The 20,241-nt window shown below is 45.9% G+C and overlaps 3 protein-coding genes across 7 annotated transcripts in view; 2 read left to right on the top strand and 1 right to left on the bottom strand.

The window, feature by feature from the left end:
- Positions 1-170, bottom strand: part of sypl2a (synaptophysin-like 2a) — a 46,286-nt gene extending 46,116 nt beyond the window's left edge. The window contains exon 1 of one of the 2 annotated variants that reach the window (XM_005939775.2): positions 131-170. The gene's annotated coding sequence lies outside the window, so the exon portion shown is untranslated. Of the gene's footprint in view, positions 1-113 lie in introns of both variants that reach the window. The other variant, XM_005939776.2, reaches the window with a different exon arrangement.
- Positions 171-944: 774 nt separating this feature from the next.
- Positions 945-15,945, top strand: zc3h11a (zinc finger CCCH-type containing 11A). Of its 3 annotated transcripts, none has more exons than XM_014339217.2 (17): positions 945-1,056; positions 2,227-2,299; positions 4,620-4,744; positions 4,832-4,951; positions 5,332-5,455; positions 8,227-8,391; positions 8,475-8,540; positions 8,644-8,817; positions 8,954-9,013; positions 9,101-9,199; positions 9,287-9,349; positions 9,439-9,951; positions 10,696-10,751; positions 10,834-11,329; positions 12,400-12,560; positions 12,692-12,876; positions 14,846-15,945. In XM_014339217.2, the coding sequence occupies exons 3-17, from the start codon at positions 4,691-4,693 to the stop codon at positions 15,063-15,065; spliced, it is 2,556 nt and encodes an 851-aa protein (XP_014194703.1). In that variant the 5' UTR covers positions 945-1,056; positions 2,227-2,299; positions 4,620-4,690; the 3' UTR covers positions 15,066-15,945. The 3 variants fall into 3 exon arrangements, with proteins under 3 accessions (XP_014194703.1, XP_014194702.1, XP_005939835.1); XM_014339216.2 differs by having other exon boundaries at positions 947-1,373; XM_005939773.3 differs by having other exon boundaries at positions 947-2,299.
- A 752-nt stretch (positions 15,946-16,697) lies between these two features.
- Positions 16,698-19,688, top strand: LOC102297245 (zinc finger protein with KRAB and SCAN domains 5). Of its 2 annotated transcripts, none has more exons than XM_014339219.2 (2): positions 16,698-17,084; positions 18,728-19,688. In XM_014339219.2, the coding sequence occupies exons 1-2, from the start codon at positions 16,868-16,870 to the stop codon at positions 19,501-19,503; spliced, it is 993 nt and encodes a 330-aa protein (XP_014194705.1). In that variant the 5' UTR covers positions 16,698-16,867; the 3' UTR covers positions 19,504-19,688. The 2 variants fall into 2 exon arrangements, with proteins under 2 accessions (XP_014194705.1, XP_005939833.1); XM_005939771.3 differs by having other exon boundaries at positions 16,699-17,054.
- The last annotated feature ends 553 nt before the right edge of the window (positions 19,689-20,241 follow it).

The following is a 20,241-nucleotide window of genomic DNA, read 5'->3' as shown; positions in this document are numbered from 1 at the left end:
CAAACTAATTCCATTAGTAGAAATATATCTAGCTTATAATTAAAATTGTGTGGAAAAAAACATCAGACAGTTTCTTAACAAAAACATTTCTGCTCTGAACATGAAGAACAAACCCTGAGTAGAAGCTCACATCAAGACAACAGCTCCTCAGTTCACAGTAGCATCGCTCTGCTAACATGCTAGCAGCACATTTGAGCTACTCACCCCCTCCCTCCTGGCTCACAGCTTCTTCTTCTTCTTCTTGGTTGGCAACCAATGTTAAGGCGCATTACCGCCCCCTGGCCCACAGCTCAGTGGATATTTAGATGAGAAAATATATATTTGACACATATGAGGAAAATACTATCCATCCATCCATCCATCCATCGTCATCCGCTTTGTCCGGGGTCGGGTCGCGGGGGCAGCAGCCTAAGCAAAGGAAAGGAAAATACTAATAAAATAAAAATAAATGTTCCCATTAGAAATCTTTTTTTGCTCTTTCTTTTCCTCTATAAAACTAGCTGTTTTTCTTTTTCAATCACTCATCTTAGCAGTAGGATTTACATGAAAAGAGAAACAAATTAAGTTTGAGTAAAAATGTATATTTTTTGCACTCTCTGGGCAACTGACTCTGTGACTCATATGACTCAAACACGATTCACTTCGGTGAGTGACTCATTCAAACTCGATTCAGTAAAAAGAATCGAATTTACCATCACTAGCACGGACCCTACTGTCCGGTTTTTACTTTTAAATAAATAAAAAAAATAAAATAAAAAGCACATGTTTGAAAACAGAAAGCGATGTCTCATTTTTCTTTCAGTGTGATTATTAGTTAGCGTTTCTGATGTTGGAGGGAGCTTACGGTAATGCGAATTCTGCACAATGCAGTGTAATTTTCGAATGTCCGATCTTTCCTTGCGACTTGAACACAGCACACAGCCCCCTCCTCGTATTTGTATTCCACCGTCGCCATTTTGCTTGAGTCAGAGAGCAGTTCTGGTTTTCTTCGAGCGGGTTCGGGTTTTTCTTGCTATATTCTACAAGTTTTCAAATATCTTTTTAAATTTTTAACTGGTAATTGAACACTACATACACTGTTTACATCATATGTATGCAGTTACATTGAAACGTTATAACACGGACGTGAATACCACGGTAATAAACGGCCGTGTGAACGCTTAGCTAACGATAAGGTCGCTAATCGTCCAAGGTTTCGGTAGGCCTCTGTTATGTACACGAGCTAAAAAGTGCTCATCTATTAATCATAATAATTTAAGAGTTCACATTTTTAAACTAGACACTAGTTAGCCAGGTTAGCTATAAAGGCAAGGCATTTTCCGACTGGGAGTCACGTAGTTCATTAGCTTTGAGACACTTTTTGTAATTCAACAGTAAGTATGTGAATGTTTTCTTGGCTGTCTTGGTCTTTAAATTTATCTTTTCCTCGAGTTTGAGATTCGTTATTGTTATCTGAGTGTTTCGGTTTAATTGCTGTTTGTGTCCTAATTAAGATGACGATGATAATTAAGGCCGGTTGTCACTGGCAGGCTGAGGCTTGCGTGTGTAGAGTGAAGCCTCCCAAAAACGACACTTGTAGATTTTCCTGCATGAGACACTTGAAGTGTAAAAGTATGTGCGTGTGTCCGAGCACACTTGTTTCATGTTGCTGTGTGGAGTGTTTGTCCTGTTTGTCTTTCAATAACCACCTTTCAGTTCCCCGGGGAGTGTTTCTGATGTATTTGTAGGTTTAAACCCGTCCTCTTGGCCCTCTTTGGGGATCCCTGGATCCGGATAATTTGCCCCCAGTTGATTGGCAGAAGATTTTTTTTTCCTCCAGCATTTGGTAACCAAGACATGAAAGTCCTGCACGGCTTTCCTCCCAACCTCCAGCATTCAAATGTCACAAAATGTGTAAATGCCAACAAGCCCAAGAAGAAGCTGAGGATTTTCCCACCAACCACGCCACCTTTCTCAACTTTTTTCCCACATCGCTTAGAGTTTCTTCTATTTTTTCTTGTTCATACTGTTTATGTCCCCCTACTTATTTATTTCAGTAGCCACCAAATAGTATCAATGATGGTTTACAAGCAATGCCCAAAGGACTTGATTGCATCAGCATCAGTATTGTTTAGCGGTTTGGCAGAGATCAGGATGTCTCAGAAATGGGAAGTCGTAGGAAGACTAATGTCTTTGGGAGACCCACCCCACTTTTCCTCTTATCTCATGGATCAAGTGTTCCTTCAGGATTTCCTTACTACTGTGGAGACTCCGTACCAGCTGTGCACTCAAGAGGCAGACCACTTCTCTACTACCTCAGGTAAATGAGCAGCAGTGCATCTCCTACGAGTACAGGTCAGCTTTACAGATTACTCTCACTGCACTATTGTTGCCTTTTCTACAAATTCGTCAAGTTGTTTAAGTTTTCTTGTTGTTTGACTTGAAATCTAGTTGGTGATGTACAGATTCAGAACTTTTACAAACTGGTCAAATATCTTTGACCCTAAGTATCTTTATTTGGGTTTTTAGTGCTGCTAAACTTGGTGGTGGTCCTCGGTGACCTTAGCAGTGCTTAATTTAATTCATCTTTTTGTACAAAGCGCCAAATCACTACAACAGTCACCTCAAGGCACTTTCTATTGTAAAGTAAAGAATACAATCATATGAGCGCTTTGGCAGAAGTGGGAAGGACAAACGTCCTTTAAACAGGAAGAAACCTCCAGCAGAACCAGGCTGAGGGAGGGCCTGACAACGACCCTCTGTGGAGGTGCTGGGTGCACGTCGGGGGTTGGTGCTTTATCAATGAAACGAACTGAATTAAAAATTGAGTGAAAAAGAAACAGTCATCGTGTCATGGGGAGCACCCAGCAGCACAACTAAGGGAGGATCCAGGGCCACCTGGTCCAGCCCTAACTATTTTGAATTCAATCCTGAATTTAACAGGAAGCCAAAACAGGAGAAATCTGCTCTCTCTTTCTGGTCCCTGTCAGGACTCTTGCTGCAGCATTTTGGATTAGCTGAAGGCTTTTCAGTGAGTTTTTAGGACTTCCTGATAATAATGAATTCCAGTCGTCCAGCCTGGAAGTAATAAATGCATGAACTAGTTTTTCAGCGTCACTCTGAGACAGGATATTTCTAACTTTAGAGATGTTGCACAAATGGAAGAAAGCAGTCCTACATATGTGTTTAATACATACACGGGGACATATTGTGGTTATTGTCGTGCACCAGGAGGATCCCAGGACCCACTGCAGCAGCGTAGGGCACCAGTGGTGGACCTGGAGGTCATGGCAAACCACAAGCCTCAGGCCACCCTCATGAAGTCCGTTTCTGATTGTTTGATCAGAGACCTTCACATCAGCGGCCTGCTGGAGGTCATTTTGCAGCTCTGGCTGTACTCAGACTACTGCTGCAGCTGTCGATTGTTTTAGTAATCGATTATTCAATCGAGTATTCGGATACAATTACAGTGCTGGCTGCGGTGAAGAAATGCCAGCATATCAGTATTCTGAGGTTCGCCCTGCGCTTTGATGCAACGTTTTTGAGCTGCTGAGAACAGGACGGTATGATGGTGTAGAATTAATTGAATAGTAATTGATTGTCCAGCCTAACGACCCTCAGGTCAGCGAGTTTGACTACTATTGATGCAGGACCAGCGCTGCTGTTTGGTCCTCACGGTGTGTGCGCGCTTCCACATTAAACTATGCCATTGTCATCACTGCTGCTGTTGTGTATCAGTGTGTGGAGCCTTTTCATCCACAGCTGCTCCTGAAACGCTCACACATTGGCTCATACACAGCTCTGTGCTAAACAAAGTATCCAAGTAATGTCTGTTTTTGTTTTTTTTGTTTACAAAAACCAAAGCATTTGTAGACATTTGGGCGACGCAGCATCCCTGTGTGGTTCCTGGTACACACTGACACTGAGTGTTTAAATATTCCCTTGTAGGGCTATGCGATATGACCAAAGTCTCATATCCCGATATCAGACATCCATCGTCCGGTAACGATATAAATCACAAACATGTAACATTTTCTGTAAAGTCTGTGAATCTCGGGCAGCTCGACTTGTGTGAAGTGTTTCCAGCTGTGTGTTGTGTAGCTGGAGTCGAGTGTTTTAACGATGCATGAAACGACACATCTTTAGACATAAGTTGTAACGGCACCGTTTTCTTTCAAAGTTTGAGTCTGAGCTTTATTTTTAGCACCTGGCGTCTTTTTTACTTCTCATCCGTAAATAATCTGCATCTTTTATGTGATTCAGTTTATTTTGAAAAGTCTCAACAGGATCTTGAGCTTTATTGTGAAAGGTTTATGTGGAACATAAACAAGCGGACACACGATGCTGTTACTGTCGTTGTTGCTAATGACAACGTGTAAAAACAGGCGCTTGTCGTCCGTAGTGTGGTTATATTAAATCTAAGACAGAGAGACCTTTAATAAAGCCGCTACAGTGACCATCAGAACATGAAAACTGCTGGAAACAGTTTATTTTGCAACAGCACCAAACAAACGATAGCGTAAATGAAACGATAGATGTCGTTCTATCGAACAGCTCTATTCCCTTGAAAAGCATCCAGAGTGTACCAGAGGTGCTGGCTTGGTTTGAGATGTGATGTCTGGTTTGCTCTGTGTTGTCAGGGAGGTTCCTGTTGGCCCATAAGAGATCCAGCTGCTGGGTTTAGAGGTCGTTCCTGTACTACAGCTTTACTATGACCAGCCATGGAGACGACTGCTACTTCTTTTACTATTCTACCTGCAGCAAAGTAAACAAGCCTGCTACATGCACACATTGGGCTAGAAAGTGTTGGTGACCAGAAAGAAGAGTCCAAGCTTACTGTTTGTCTGTGCAGGGAGACAGTTGTCCATTCAGACACTGCGAGGCAGCTATGGGCAACGAGACCACCTGCAGCCTCTGGCAGGAAGGACGCTGCTTTCGTGCTGTCTGCAAGTTTCGCCACATGAAAATAACGGTAAGCAAAATGTAAATGGAAGAAAGCTGAAGTCCTCTCCTTCAGGCTTTGCCCAGTCAAGGCTGTGTGTGTCTTGAATGGCCATTAATGAAGAGTAAAAAAGCCTCCCTGTAAACCAGGATCTCCACTCCTGACTCCTTCTTTCGGATTTGAAGTGCTGTTCAGAAACACGAGGCTGGTTAAAACGGTGGCACGTTCCCTCTCATTCAGATCTTAGCTACATAGTCCAGAGTGGTGTCATTAGGAGGAGCCATTCATGACAAGAGGGAGGCTCTGAGCCTCCTCTGAGAGTGAGGAGCGTTTCTCCTCATGCATGTTGTTTCACGACGTCAGATGGACACCACAGAATGTTTACATGTTAATGTTCTTCATCAAAACAGAAAAATCGAAAGGAGATCCCGTGTTACTGGGAGAAGCAGCCGGCAGGCTGCCAGAAGCCACACTGTGCCTTCTACCATGAAAAGCCTCGCTACATAGAAGGCGTCTTTGTCCAGCCTGATAAAAGTGAGTTCAAACACACACATTTTACATCCACTACAGCAAGACGCTGGCCCAAAATATTTATCACCATATACATTTGAAAATGTGCCATAACGACATAACTGATGATATAATTGACACGAGACAAAATACTTTACAACTCCACAACTTTGTTAGTGCAAAAACCCATCAATGTATTTCCACTTAAACAAGCAGCTGTTTTTTTATTTTTAAGTAAAAATATAAAGACGTAACAGTGCAAATGCAAATTCCTCGCTGACAGTTTAACCAAAAGGCGACACAATACACACACAATACGGTAATGTTATGTTGAAGCACAGTACGTATCACTCCGCGAGGCTCCGCCTACGATAGCCGTAATGCTCCGACAATCCATCAAGCGGTGCGGCTTCGTAGCTCAGCAAAGTCGTACTGAAACATTTGACAGATTTTCGAGTGCCGTGTACATAAAATCGTTTCGAGGTCAGTAAACACAACCAGAGTTCATACATAAGGCACACGGGATTATAACGGGCTCTGTCGACTTTCAGAAAAATCAAAGGATTGATTTTAAGTGCGCCGTATTTTCCAAACAACACGGTAATAACGACGGCCCGCTAGCATGCTCTACCAAAAATAGTGCTTTGTTGTGTATCTGACGGACGAAGCTAAACCAGTTCCACACCAGTGAAGTTTAGGGCCGCCACAAACGATTATTGTGATAGCCGACTAATCAGATCATCATCCATTGGACGTACAGGTACAGCTTATTGCACCAGCAGCATCTGCTCTTATATAACTATCGTTAGCTTACAGCTTTAAGTGTTTAAGGTGCTAACTAAAAATAAAGACAAGATGACAGTTTAACTTTTAATGAAATCTGCAGATTGTTTCAGTGAAGTTTAATAAACTCCTTCTATCTAAAATATAACAGGACATCAGAGTAGATTCTGGAGCATCTCACACTTCTGATGATCAGCTGTCTGCTTGACGTTTATTCAGTGTAAAAACTTTAATCTCAGCCAAACCGATTTACTCAGGAACAAATAAAATACTGAAAAACAATAACAAACAATAACATTTTTAAGTTATCTAAGTGACTTATATTACCTGTTTAACCTGAGTAGCGAAAGACGGCGGTGGGTTTGAAAATGATTTGCCGGGAGTCCAGTGTTCTCACGGCTCTAGTGACCTTGCCCCCGGCTAGCTATCGAGCTAGTGGGTAACAGATGTCTCCGAAAACGTCGGAGCGCTTTTGAAAATATGTGGTGTCTTGATAAACTGAGCAGATATTTGAGGTTTACACAGCTACATTCTCGCCTGAAAATATGTTAAACGTTTATTTTGTGACCCAGAAAGAAAAATAAGAGCAATATTAAAACTAACTAGCTGCCGCCATTGTTGGAAACTGAGCAGGGCCGCAGCTGTGTCCCAAAACGTCGGCTGCATCCTCCTGAGGCCGCATTTGAAGGCCGATTACGTCACAGCCAGACGACGAGGCTGTCCCAATTCGTCGACTCCTCCGAATGCAGCCGACAAATGCGTCCTTCATTTCCCCAAATTTGAAGGATGGGTCGGGTGTGTCCTTCGTGTCCTACCATATCCCAGAATTCATAGCGTGGCCCAGCCAAATTTCAGTTTCCAACAATGGCGGCCGCTACTAAGTTTTAAAATTACTCATACTAATCTTTCTGGGTCACAAAATAAACTTTTAACATATTTTCAGGCAAGAAAGTAGCTGTGTAAACATCAAATATCTGCTCGGTTTATCAAGATATCGCATATTTGCAAAAGTGCTTTGACGTGTTCGGAGACGTCTGTTACCCACCAGCTCGATAGCGAGCCGGGGGTTCAATGGTCACACGGCCGGCGAGAGCAGCGGACTCCCGGCTTCATCGTTTTCAGACCCCGCTCTTTCACTACTCAGGTTAAACATGATATAAGTCACATGGAGAACTTAAAAATGTAATTGTTTGCCTTTTTTCTGTTTTATTTGTTCCTGAGCCAATCGTTTGGCTGAGATCAAAGTTATTAGATTATTAGATAAAATAAAACTTTATTAATCCATCGGGTGGGTTCCTCCTTGGTTTTTACACAGCTGACTAAACGTCAAACAGAAAACTGATTAAACAGAAGTGTGAGACGGTCGAGAGTTTACTCCAGTGTCCTGTTAGATTTTAGACAGCAAGGAGCAGACGGCGAGTTTATTAAACTGCACCGAGACAGCGGTGACGCTAATCTGAAGGCTAGACCGTCACATTTCACAGCCTCGCACTTCCGGCCTTCTCGGTCTTTGAAGGACCCGGCCCACGTAGACCGCGAAGGCCGGGTCCTCAGGAGGATGCAGCCGACGTTTTGGGACACAGCTCACGCTATGAATTCTGGGACAGAGCTACTTCTTCTTCTTCGGGGTTTAACGGCAGCTGGCATCCTTGTACATGCAGTGCTGCCATCTTCTGTTTCAGTCAGTTATTACACTCTTAAATCCTGCTACTTACTCCTGCGTCTTTTGTGGTCTTACAAAGCTTCAAACGAAGCGTCGACTATTAAATCAGTCGTGATGATTTTGATAGTCGACTACTCGTGGCAGCCCTACTGAAGTTGCAGCGTTTTTACAAACCAGTTCTGGTTCATCCGTTTCACTCAACGATCTGCTTTCGCCCTTCTCATTCTCTGTCGCCGCCATGCTTTTACTGCCATGTGCGTATGAAAACAAAGGCACTGCACATGCGTGTTCTCGTAGCGTGTATGATATGGCCCAGCCCTACTAATGACCATGGCTGTTACCGTCCCAGATGCAAGGAAGGAGGAGGAACAGCACCACGAGGAACAGACTGTCCCGGCAGCCACAGTGAACCCTCAGCTCAGAAGTGTCAAGACTGATACGCAGGAGCCGGTGCCGAGCCCCACCCATCCACCAGTCGTGATTAATCCAGCAGACGATGATGAGGATGAGGACGGTGAGCTGAACCTGACTTTAGAAAACATGTATTTCTGCAATGAAGTTAATGTTTTTTTGATTCTCATCACGGATGTCTTTCAGACCAGTTCTCAGAAGAGGGAGAGGAGGGAAAGGGTGGCCCTTCGCCTAGAAAGCTGCCCAAATCAGGTGCGGCAGCAGAGAGACACAAGCTCACACCTTACATCGTATCTGGGTTTGTGAGTTAAGCATCTTAGCCTCCCACATCTCCTAAAACCTTTTGTTTTCACAGACGATTCCCTGAACTTTGGAGTGAGCACGTTGGAGGAGATCCGGCTAAGGAAAGCCCTTAAGGCCAGCATGAAGAGGGCCGGTTACCCCCTCCAGACTACCGAAACATCCACCAGTGTGGAGAAAGAAAACATCCAGACGTTATTTCGACCAGATGTATTTGACTCACGAGATGGTAAAAAGTGTAACAGCTGTGTTTTCCCAGTCTTCTGTGTAACGTTGGTGGCGCTCCTGTTTGCTGCTGCTGAGGCAGATCTACTTCAAACTTGAACTGTTCTGTGTTTTAACTCTCATCTCTCTGGTGTTTGAAGAGCCTGGGGGAGCCAGAGTTAGTGTGACTAAAAGACTTGGGAGAAAGATTAACAGCACTGGTAAACTTGCTCTCTTGCTGCAGTTGTCAGATACTATTGTGAGTAATAATGTAGAGATTAAAAGCTCATTGCTTGTCCTTGACATAGATCTAAGAAGTGCAGAAGATGTCCCCCTGAAAAGGAGTCTGGCTAAGCGTTTGGGTAGGGTGGTGGATGTGGACCAACCATTTCTGCCCCCTCACAAAGGTCAGTGCTGTAAGAGCTGCAGCTGTGGCCTCTGACTCGTTATGCTGCCATTCACACTGAAGCCTCGCCTGTCTTCTGTTTCTTCAGCTCTCAAACCTGTAAAGGAAAGACTTGGATTGCTTTGTGATCCCGTTGCAGCCAGTCAACCAGGTAAGCAGGCTGATATGAGCTACACTCACATCGATTGTGGAATAATATAAATCACAGCCATGTGCTAGAACGTGTTGTCATGGTTGCAGCTGAGAGCAGTGCGGTGTCACAGAAGGTTCCTGAGCTTATCCACATAAAGACTCTGGAGCAGATCAAACAGGAGAAGGCGGTGAGGTCCCAGCGCGACAACCAGAAAAGCACCAGAGCCACAGAAGCCACCGAGAGCAAAGCCAGCAGTGGAACAAAGCGAGCCATCGCCATGAACCACGCCTCCATCTGCAATGTCAAAACATTTTCTGAGATTCTTCACGACAAGAAGAAAAGACAAGAGGAGGAGCTGGAACAGAAGCCCCGCCCTGAGGTCAATCACACAGCAGAGCGAGATCAGGGCAAGAGCCAGGAGGAGGCCCACACAGCTGGGCCTGAGGTCGCAAACGCGGGCCAGATTAGAGTAAAGACCCTGGAAGAAATCCGCATGGCGAAGGCAGCAAGGAGTCAGCTCGAGCAGGCAGTGGACACTGAAAACAGGAAGAGGTCTAACGCTGAGGAGAGCGGTGCCAAGAAGCCCCGCCTGCTGCGCATTAAGAAGCTGGCCCCCCAAAGTAAGGCTGCTTTTTTGCATATTACATCTGTGCTATTACAGGAAGTGCATGCACATCTGTTACACTGTTTCAATGTCTTTCTGATGGCCTTTGGTTTTGACTGGTCGGCAACACTTGGGGGGACATTTATATGAACTGTTGGTAAGACTGTGTAACACAGGCCGTGGCAAAGGCCATAATTCCCCTGGGTGGGTGAATACATGTTCCATTGTTCATTCCTTCTATTGTGCGCGACTCCTTTGCTGTAAAATGGCTGGAAATGAGGCGAGATTAAGCCGCTCCATAACGGCGTTTTTATGCTTACGCGTGCCCCTGACGCATAGCGCCACATGCTGCAAACGAAGTATCATTTTCTCACACAACACACACGACCGAGCCATCACATCGTGTGCCCAAGCAAACCACACGTTCTCTAAAAGCCGATAGATCTCACAGAGTCCAAAGGGTCTGCAGATTTCGTCACATCCCAAAGTTCACTGAACCAGCCACAGAAGACCACACACGTGTCCACAACTGATAAACATAACATCATAAATCAGACCTACCTTTGCTGTCACACCCATCTGAGACTGCAGCTGGTTTCCTCTTCACAATGCCTGTTTTCAGTTACAGACGTCTGATTGGACGAGGCTCATAGATTGTTTACACAGAGATTGTAGACCATATAGGAAAGTGTTGCTGGATTGTTTTGTTTTCTCCTAACATGGTTTTGAAACACTAACATGAACCTTATGTTGAACTTAGCTAGCAGCATCGCCGCAGAGAAGAAGCCACACAGAAGTCCATCTCCTGAACCCCAGGTACTGTCTGCTTTCTGTTTTTCTTCAGTGTTAGTTTCTTTGTCATCGGGCTGTTGGCAGTGCTAATTTTCTCTCTTTGTAGACCAGTAACAATATCAAGGTGAAGACCTTTGAGGAGATCATGCGGGAGAAACGCCTTCGAAAGCAGGAAATGTTGGAACAAGGCAAAGTGGGAGAACCTGAAACGGAGCCTTCTCACAATCAGAATGCCAGCAGTACTGTCAAAAGGAAGGCTCCTTCATCACCGCGCTCCTCCTCCTCGCCTTCCTCCAAAACTCCATGTGCCGGTTCCACCGAAAGAGTTCCTGTTCACAAGCTGATTACTCTCAGGTCAACGGCTGCACCGCCTGGAAACAGTGTGGCCGCTCCTGAAACAACAGCTGCTGTTGTTACTGTGCAGAGCTCTTCACCACAGCAGGCTGGGACAAAGTCCAGCTCCAGGGTCGCTCCAGACAAGAAGACGCAGGTGTCCTCTGCACTGTCACCACTGGAGCAGCCTCGTGTGACAGGAGCCTCTACTGCTGAGGAAGCGATGGACACGAATCGGGAGTCCCCAGAGCACACTGCAGATACCAAAGGTACTGTATCACTCGTGCTGTCACTCATCTTTCTAAGCCAAGTGCACTCAAAGCACTTGATCTATGCACAGGTGCTTCCTCACTCACATTCACACTCCGGTGGATGCATCAGAGAGCACCATGGGGTGAGCACCATGGGGTGAGCACCATGGGGTGAGCACCATGGGGTGAGCACCATGGGGTGAGCACCATGGGGTGAGCATCTTGCCCAAGGATACTTGGCTTGCAGCCTGGAGCAGCCAGGGATCGTTTTAATGGAGAGGGGCAGAATATCAACCAGGAATCCAGAAAAGAAAACGCATTACATAAAAGCTATACATTGGTATGGTGTAGTTAAACTGTACCATAATGGATTAACTCACACCCACAAAGTCCCCCTGAGTACTCCAGGAGAGTAGAGAAGCGCTGTATAAGAATCAGTCCGTAACGTGTACACCATGCAGAGAAGGCTCGTGGTCACACCAACATCAAGTCCTCTGTCATCAGTTTGACTCACGGTGTTTGAAGGAGCAGCTCCGTTCTGTGGAGGTCTGCCAGGGAGCAGTGTGACTCCACTGCATGGAGTGGGCCGTGCATGGTAACATCTTGGACAGCAGCCTGCTTCCCTCTGCCAGAACACCTACGATGAGCCAGTGTTTGGTCCTTTATCTGTGGGAGGAACTGAAACTTTGAGTGGCCAAGCAAGAAAAACCCCTCCTGAGAATTTCTTAAACGCGGTGACCACCTAAAAGAAATGTCTTAGAGTTGTACCTGCCAACAAGGATTAAACACAAACTAGAAGCTGTTCATTTCTTTGTAAGTGAGCAAACATGCAAATTTAGCAGGGGGTCAAATAGTCCTGTCCCTGCACTGTAAGCTGACCTTAAACGGACCCAACCAGGAGGTGCATGCTTAGTTTGAGCCAAACAGTTTCCCAGTGCTTGTAGTTTGTAGCGACACACTGGGGTTCGCTCTGATAGTTCTTGGAGTGTGAAAAGAAACAAAAGCATGTGACGTCTAACCAGAGTGACCAAACTATGGTGTGAGGCAGGAAAGTCTCTGCAGACTAAAGCATTACTTTGTACTTACAGAGAGACCGAAACTGAATGTGAAACCGTCTGTGATGAAGCCTGCAGTGCTGGTTAAGCCTGGCCAGAGGAGGCGGGGAGCACAACTGTCTGCTGTAGTTGCTGTTAAACCTCTAAACAGCCCCTCTGCACCGAAAGAGGAGCCACGAACCAGTGACAGACATGTAAGGGTGCATGTGTCCAGTGTGATGCACTTCATGTTTAATTTCTATTGTGATAATCCTGTACAGACAAATGCAGATGAAGGAGGAGGGACTAATTACTCGTGTGCTGTGAATTTGTTTTGCCTCGTCAGACTCTCCCATCCACCGGCGTGGATGCTGCGTGGAGTCACTTCACCCAGCTGGAGTCTGCCTCCAGCTCTAGCCCAACAGGAGAGGAGCTTCAGACGGTCCCTGTCTTCACACAGAGTCTAGGCCCAGAGAGCAGTCTGCCCATCAGTGGTGCGACCACCAGAGAGTCCTGCACGGTGCCCCAAAGGTAAACGAGAGTCCAGACAGAAAAACAGATCAGAGTTAGTGTGCTGCTGCCCCCAGCTCAGTGCTCATTGGTTCCATTCAGTCTGGCTTTGGGGAAAGAACAATAAAAGTAGCAAGTGACAGCAGAAAATAAGTATTTATGTTCGGTATGCACTTCATCACAAACACAGTCATTACTGTGGTAGAGACCGAACACAGTGCTGGAAACATTCCTCAGAGATGTTGGTCCACACTGGTGTGGTGCTTTGCATTGTTGACTGCACATCAAATGTGCTATGTTGGATTGGGATCTAGTAACTATGGACGCCGTTTGACTACAGTACACTTACTATCAGGTTTGGGAAACCAGTCTGAGCTTGTTTGAGCTTTATGGTTGCTGCTGGGACCACCGTCACCTTCACCCTCCGCACCTGCTCCAGCTCTTCTCTGAGCCCTTAGTACTCAGCTTCTCGTGTTGCTGTCATTCGCTGCATCCATCCCTACGGCCGTCTTCCTCTGTTTGTCTACCACCACCATGTCCGTCTGTATCTGGAAGTCCCACAGGATCTTAGCTCGGTCATTCTCCGCCCTTGGGGGCGTCTCCCATGTTGACCTCAGGACTTCCAGCTAGGGCTGTTCGATGTAACGATATATATCTGATGACGATATAAAAACATCGTTTCATTTACGCTATCGTTTGTTTGGTGCTGTTGCAAAATAAACAGTTTCCAGCTGTTTTCATGTTCTGATGGTGACTGTAGCGGCTTTATTAAAGGTCTCTCTGTCTTAGATTTAATATAACCACACTACGGACGACAAGTGCCTGTTTTTACGCGTTGTCATTAGCAACAACGACAGTAACAGCATCGTGTGTCCGCTTGTTTATGTTCCACATAAACCTTTCACAATAAAGCTCAAGATCCTGTTGAGACTTTTCAAAATAAACTGAATCACATAAAAGATGCAGATTATTTACAGATGAGAAGCAAAAAAGACGCCAGGTGCTAAAAATAAAGCTCAGACTCAAACGTTAGAACAGGCTTCTCCCCGCAGCACGCCGTGTAATAAATACTCACAAAGAAAACGGCGCCGTTACAACCTACGTCTAAAGATGTGTCGTTTCATGCATCGTTAAAACACTCGACTCCAGCTACAGGACGCACAGCTGGAAACACTTCACGCAGGTCAAGCTGCCCGAGATTCACAGACTTTACAGAAAATGTTACATGTTTGTGATTTATATCGTTACCGGACGAGGGATGTCTGATATCGGGATATGAGACTTTGGTCATATTGCACAGCCCTACTTCCAGCCCACACTCGGCACAGATGTTTCTGTACACTATGCTGGCCACTTGGTTATGGCGTTCCATGTATGCCCTGCCTGCTAGCGTCTTGCACCCTGCTGTTATGTGCTGGATTGTCTCAGGGGCATCTTTCCACAGCCTGGGGTCTTGCCTGGTGTGGTAGACCTCAGCCTCCATGGATCTGTGCTCAGAGCTTGTTCCTGTGCTGCCTTTCAGCCACTTCCTCTGTCTGCCGGTGGTACATAGCGTGCAGAGTCCTGTCCTTCCATCACTGTTCTTCTCCTCGCTCCTCTTCTTTCTTGGGTTTCTGCTCAGTGAGGTATTCACTAAGCGTGCGGTGTGGTAGCCGTCTCCTGATGTACTCATGGATGTTTGTCTCATCCTGGGTAAAAATGATCCTATTTTTCAGATTGGCTGCTCTCGTACTCGGTGCACCTTCAGTTGTAGTAGGAGCTTGGTACCTAATCTTGGGTTTTTGTCCAGTTGCTGCAAGCTCCGGGTGCAAGCTCCATGGCAACCCCGTGAGCCACGGGTGTCAGCTGTACGTGTCTGACCTGTTGTTTTTGTAGTGGTTCCCTGCGATTTATTTGTGTCTCTGCTTTTGGTGAAGAGGTTCCTCTCTGAGAGCATGTCAGTTTTTCTCTGTTTGCGTGAAATGAAGTAACAAGGCTTTCTGTCGTTCAGCCCAGTACAGAAGACACCCTCTCAGCCCAGATCAAGGAGGCTCAGCACTGCAGCATCCCGGGCTGCCTCCACCTCGAGCGCCGCTGCCTCCACCTCTGCCATGGATGACTTCGAGGAGCTGATCAATGAGTTTACTGACGACCACCTTGATGATGATGTGGACCCCAGTATCGGAGAGGACGACCTGCTGCAAGAGCTTTCTGAAATGATTGACAGCTGAGAGGACGCAATCAGCAGTCGGCCCTGTGTCTCTCTGGGCGGTGGGACTTAGCTCCATGGTAGATGTTGGGCTATTTAGATGCATTTCGTTCTTAAAATAACTTTTTAACCTATGAGTCCATATGTTGCTCTTTACATTTTCATCATCTTCTCTCAAAGACAGTCTTCTATAATTTGCTCTTCAGGTGAATATTTGATGATGGAGGAATTACTCTGCAGGGCCTCAGTCCTCTTCATCATGTGTGTTTATGATCCCACTCCAACAAAAGCTGTTGTGTTAGAGATGTGCTTACCACGATCCCAGGTTTGTGTGGATGCTGTTCATTTAGAGAGAAGTTGTATCTGTATACTGTGTATGCAACAGAACTATGTTTGTTGTTCTGTGAGTGGACGGGCCTGTTCACACATCGTGACAGTGATGGAATAGATCAGTTTGATTTCAGCGAGGACTGTCACAGAACCTACGATGATCACCGTTTAAAGTAATTTATTGGAAAGGCGTGTGTGCAGTCATTCACATGTGATCGAGTCTATCCCGTGACTGTACTCACTTTATATGTTTTATTAATGTGTGTTTCTTTCATCACTTATGTTTAGTAATGGACGTCCTTTTAACCTAGAGCAGGTGGTGTCAGTGTGTAAGAACTCTGTTATTTATGAACAGCTCAGGGACTGTTTCACATGTTTCTATGTTCTTTATACAATGGGAAAAAAAGGGGGGGGAGGGGCTTTGATTTTAGCAGTACTGCCTAGAGATGATTTTTTTTTGTTTGGTCTGTTAGTAGATCAGCTTACTTTGTCTCTGTCCTGACCCTCACACAGGCTGACTATTCAGAGTGACTTGTACATTTATTGTGTAAATAAAAATTATTTTAAATTAATTTGAATTCTTGTTTATTATTTACTTTTCATTTACACACACACATACATATATATATACACACGTGTGTGTGTGTGTGTGTGTGTGTGTGTGTGTGTGTGTGTATATATATATACATACGTACAAGTCTGTCTTTGACACTTAAAAAAGGCATCAAAGTCAGACTCTGGTTGATCATTGGCCAGCTTCAGAAGGCAGACCAGAAATTTTAATAAAGATTTTACAAACAACCTACAGAATAAATATGATGGGCTTGATAAATTCATATGGATACCAGCATGTTATGGTGTTATTGGCAATGAGGTGGCAGATAGAATTGTAAAGCAGGCTGTTAAGAGAGATCAAGAGGTTTTAAATATCAGTGCTAGCAAAGCTAAAATGAAGAGCATTGTAAAAGAGAAAATGATAGCAAAAGTGGTGGAAGGAGGAGAGGACAGGGAGATGGTTTTATTCTATTCAAAGAGAAACAGGGAGGACCAGGAGAGAGGAGACAATCATATCTCAATTCAGATTTGTAGAAAAAAAGATTAAGCTAGATAGAAAGGATTTATTGCAAAGAAACTCCAGATGTAAAAGTTTTATGGCTTTATTTCAGTTTCTAAGACTAATTTGTATGCAGAGACATGACGATATAGTAGTATTTTTTTGATAATTCATTTTTGATTATTTGGTATGAGCGAATTCTGGTCCACCCTCCAAGCCAGTTGGTGGCGGTAGTGCACCACATTGTTGTTTGCCAACCGCCAAAAACACGTCGAAGAAGAAGAAGGCGAAGCGGAAGAAGAAGAAGAAGAAGCCGTGTCAATGGCCCCTCCGGGCAGCAGGTGGCGTCACACAGCTCGCAGAAGCCGGTGTATCTTAGCTTCCGTCGGAGAGGATGTAAACAGAAGGACACCGAGTCTTGAGAGAAAGCGGTTGAAAACATGACCAAGCTGGAGCTCCTCAACGTGTTTCTGAACGACAGGCTCACGGCGGCGGCCGAAGACATTTTTCGCGCCGTAAAAGACACGGTGGTGGAGTACCAGAGTGAAATCCTGCGCTCCAAGGAGGAGAACGAGCGACTCAAACGGCTCCTGAATGTGGCCGTCCAGCGGCTACTGCTGCAGTCAGGTGAAGAGCATCGGCTCACGGCGCTCACTGGTAAAAACCAGCGCAAGTGTCCCAGCGGTAGCTCCCACATAGAGCTATGTGGGAGCTACCGCTGCTACCCACAGGTGTGCTAGCACAGACACACGAAGTCAGTTTGCTCTTTGGGGTTTGGAAACAACACTGTTGGTAGTTTAACCTGTAAAAATCAGCTAAACCCAGGCTGATGACTACAAACATGACGTCAGAGAGTTTCCTGAGGAGCCAGTTTCAAACAGCCAGACACGTGATCGCTAACCGTCGCTGTTTTCGCTAGTCAGTACCAGACGTACTAGTCGTTTAACCTGGTTGTTAAGATTTTAACTGATGCCCAGTGCCGGTGTCGTAGGAAGGGTAGGTATCCCCGACAGAACTGGTTTCCCCTGCGTCGGGAGCGCGCACTGGGTAGGGAGAGCGGGTCCAGTTGACCCCGCCTCCTTTCTAACCACCTTGACGTGGAAACAGTGACGTTTGACTTTAGTGAAAGATGAGTGTCGGTACAGTAGCGACCAGTGTGTGGACGGGATTATTTCAACAAACCGAGGACGTTGTGTGTAACGAGACCATAGTCACGTCTGTGTGAACTCGACTCACGTCAATTAATAATGCCGCGTTCACAATTTTTACTCTGGTTGTTGCAGATCGCAAAAGGTTTGTGTGCTGGAAACCAAAACACCCACGTTCAGTTTGTCCCTGTGAAACACGTTTCTGTAGATAGACCTCCAGACACCAGGGAGACACACTCTAACTGCACAATCGGTGTGTGTCCAGTCAACATGTGTAGGGTGTATCTGTTAGACACCCTTACACTGACCCTTACACTGACCCCAACTGTATATCAGTCGAAAGAAATTTCTGTTTACAGCAGCATCCATCGCCTCAGAGTGTAAGAGTGTGTGTCTTTGCAGTACGCTATATTATTCATCAGCATTAATCCCAGTACTGTGCTTTGCTGTGATAAATGACTTAAGGCTGTGAAACACTCAGGGTCACACATCCATTAGTTTATTAGAGCCAGCTCAGCTTGGATAGCTTTCCCCCTTTAAAACAAGACGGTGTTTATATTTACTTATTAAAGTTCAATAAGGGCAGATCACTTGGAAGAACTGAACATGATTCACTGAGATAGAGAAATGAATGATTAGACTCTGATCACGATCATGGCAGATAAGATGTAGGACAGGATGCAGTGGTAGTGAAGATGAAGAATGAGGCTGACGAGGAGGGATGTCTGAATGGCAGAATGACAGAGAGCACAGATTTAAAGCATGCAAAGCGGAGGCTGATTGGCTCAAAGAATGCGGGCGAGAAGATGATTGGACTAGAGCAAGAGTATCGAGCGTGGGTAGTGATGCAAAGAACAGGAGAAGCAGAGCGAAGCAGGTAGATGAGTGTTTCCAGGTGCTCCTCAGTGATGCCGAAGGTGACACATTTGGTTTGATGATCTGAAACGTGACGCGTGTTTAAAGAAAATGAGGAAGGAGGCAAATACAGCATTAAAGTGCTTTTACTTACAGTCAGTGTTCAACGTGTTTCCAGCTTCAGCCATCTTCACATGTGCAGATTTGTGCGTCCACTACAGCGCCACTGTGAATCGTAGTGTTCACTGACCGTGCATAAATCCACCCAGCATGACTGTGATGTCTGTCACCTTTCAGAACCCCACTCTCAGGCCCAGGAAGACGGTCAGCTCTGTGCGTCTGAGTGTGGAAGGAGTGCAGGGCTGCTGTCACACGTCAAAGATGAACAAAGAAACGCTCAAAGTCACTGCTCGCACCAGGTAAGCAACTCTGAGGAAGGAAACTGCAGGAGCGTTGAGCCGCTGAGGTTAAATGCTCCACCTGCCCAAACCGCCTCGCTGCCTCCGCTTACATCCCCAGAGGTGAAGACGGAGACGGACGGGGAGGACGGCAGGAAGCAGCAGTGCTGTAACAGCCTGCCAGCGGCCGCTAACGCAGCTCAGAGTGATTCTCGTGCCACCGCTGCAAAGACACACAGGACTGTGAGAAATGAGCAGCAGGTGAAGGGGCTGCTGCGCTCAAACGGAAAGCAAAGTGCTCACATACTGCAGATTAAAAATGTAAAGTCTCTGAAGGCGTCGTCATCGCGGCCCCATCATCCGAGCCAGAGCATCCAGAGGTGGCACAGCTGCAATGAGTGCGGGAAGGGCTTCAACTTTGCCTGCCAGCTGGAGGTCCACATGCGCTGGCACACCAAAGAGAAGCCATACAGCTGTGCGGTGTGCCGGAAGAGCTTCACCACCGTAAGCATGTTGAAGAGGCACCACCGCATCCACACCGGAGAGAAGCCCTTCCGCTGCCACGTCTGCGGGAAATGCTTCAACCAGTCAGCTCATCTTAACACCCACTTCAGGCTTCACACCAGAGAGAGGGCCGGCTGGAGCCGAGCGCCACACTGCAAGTTGTCCCAGTAGGAACCCGCTTCATGTGTAAACACCAAGAACTGTTTCTTCTAGTGGTGTACAGTGGTGGTGTGTGCTTGTGTCTTGTTGTGCAATAAACATGACAACTGCAGATGCGGTGACGTGTGCTGGTGTTAATGAGTGTAGTTGTAGCTACGCAGACAGGCGAGGCTGGACATTAAAGATGGGAGAGTAAACCATGTCTCCTTTGTCTTCTCTTTCAATGCTGCACTTTTGTATCTTTGTAGTATTGTGAGAATTAGCCGTGCTGTTTCTAAGGCCACAGACCGATCCTGTGGATGTTACCTGAACATGGTTCATAATGCTTTGTTTCCTTCTCTGCACTGTCTGGAAGGCTCAGTGTGGCAATCTGAGAACATGACATCCTACTCAGTCCACGAGGGCCGGTGTCCCTGCAGGCTTTAGATGTGTCCTCCAACCAACACAGCTGATTTAAATGGCTACAGTAGCTCCTCAATGGCTGTGTCCCAATTCAGGGTCTGCACGCTTGAAGTACGCGCACTACGTACGGTGCGTACTAGGAAGTACGAGAAGTGCGGAAGTGAGAGGCTTGTGAAATGGGACGGTCTAGCCTCCGTTGCGCTGTTCAGGTTGCCTAGCAACCTTAATACTAACCGTGAGAAATGTTATATTCAGGTTTGTTTGACAGAAATGAAGAAGAAAAATGTTTTGTTGTTCATTCATTTTTGTCATGACATCACTTTGATTAGTTGAGTATGGTGCAGTGGA

This window comes from Haplochromis burtoni, unplaced genomic scaffold (genome assembly GCF_018398535.1).
Source record: "Haplochromis burtoni strain Fernald_Lab_line unplaced genomic scaffold, NCSU_Asbu1 Contig_273, whole genome shotgun sequence".
In the NCBI taxonomy this organism is placed as follows: domain Eukaryota; kingdom Metazoa; phylum Chordata; class Actinopteri; order Cichliformes; family Cichlidae; genus Haplochromis; species Haplochromis burtoni.
This window is presented reverse-complemented; position numbering and strand designations above follow the sequence as displayed.

Excerpts from the sequence above, each read along its gene's own strand:
- zc3h11a (XM_014339217.2), top strand. The coding sequence starts at position 4,691 with ATGACCAGCCATGGAGACGACTGCTACTTCTTTTACTATTCTACCTGC. Across the intron at positions 12,561-12,691 it reads CACGAACCAGTGACAGACAT|ACTCTCCCATCCACCGGCGT; the intron begins GTAAGGGTGCAT and ends TTGCCTCGTCAG. Across the intron at positions 12,877-14,845 it reads TCCTGCACGGTGCCCCAAAG|CCCAGTACAGAAGACACCCT; the intron begins GTAAACGAGAGT and ends TCTGTCGTTCAG.
- LOC102297245 (XM_014339219.2), top strand. The coding sequence starts at position 16,868 with ATGACCAAGCTGGAGCTCCTCAACGTGTTTCTGAACGACAGGCTCACG. Across the intron at positions 17,085-18,727 it reads TCGGCTCACGGCGCTCACTG|AACCCCACTCTCAGGCCCAG; the intron begins GTAAAAACCAGC and ends GTCACCTTTCAG.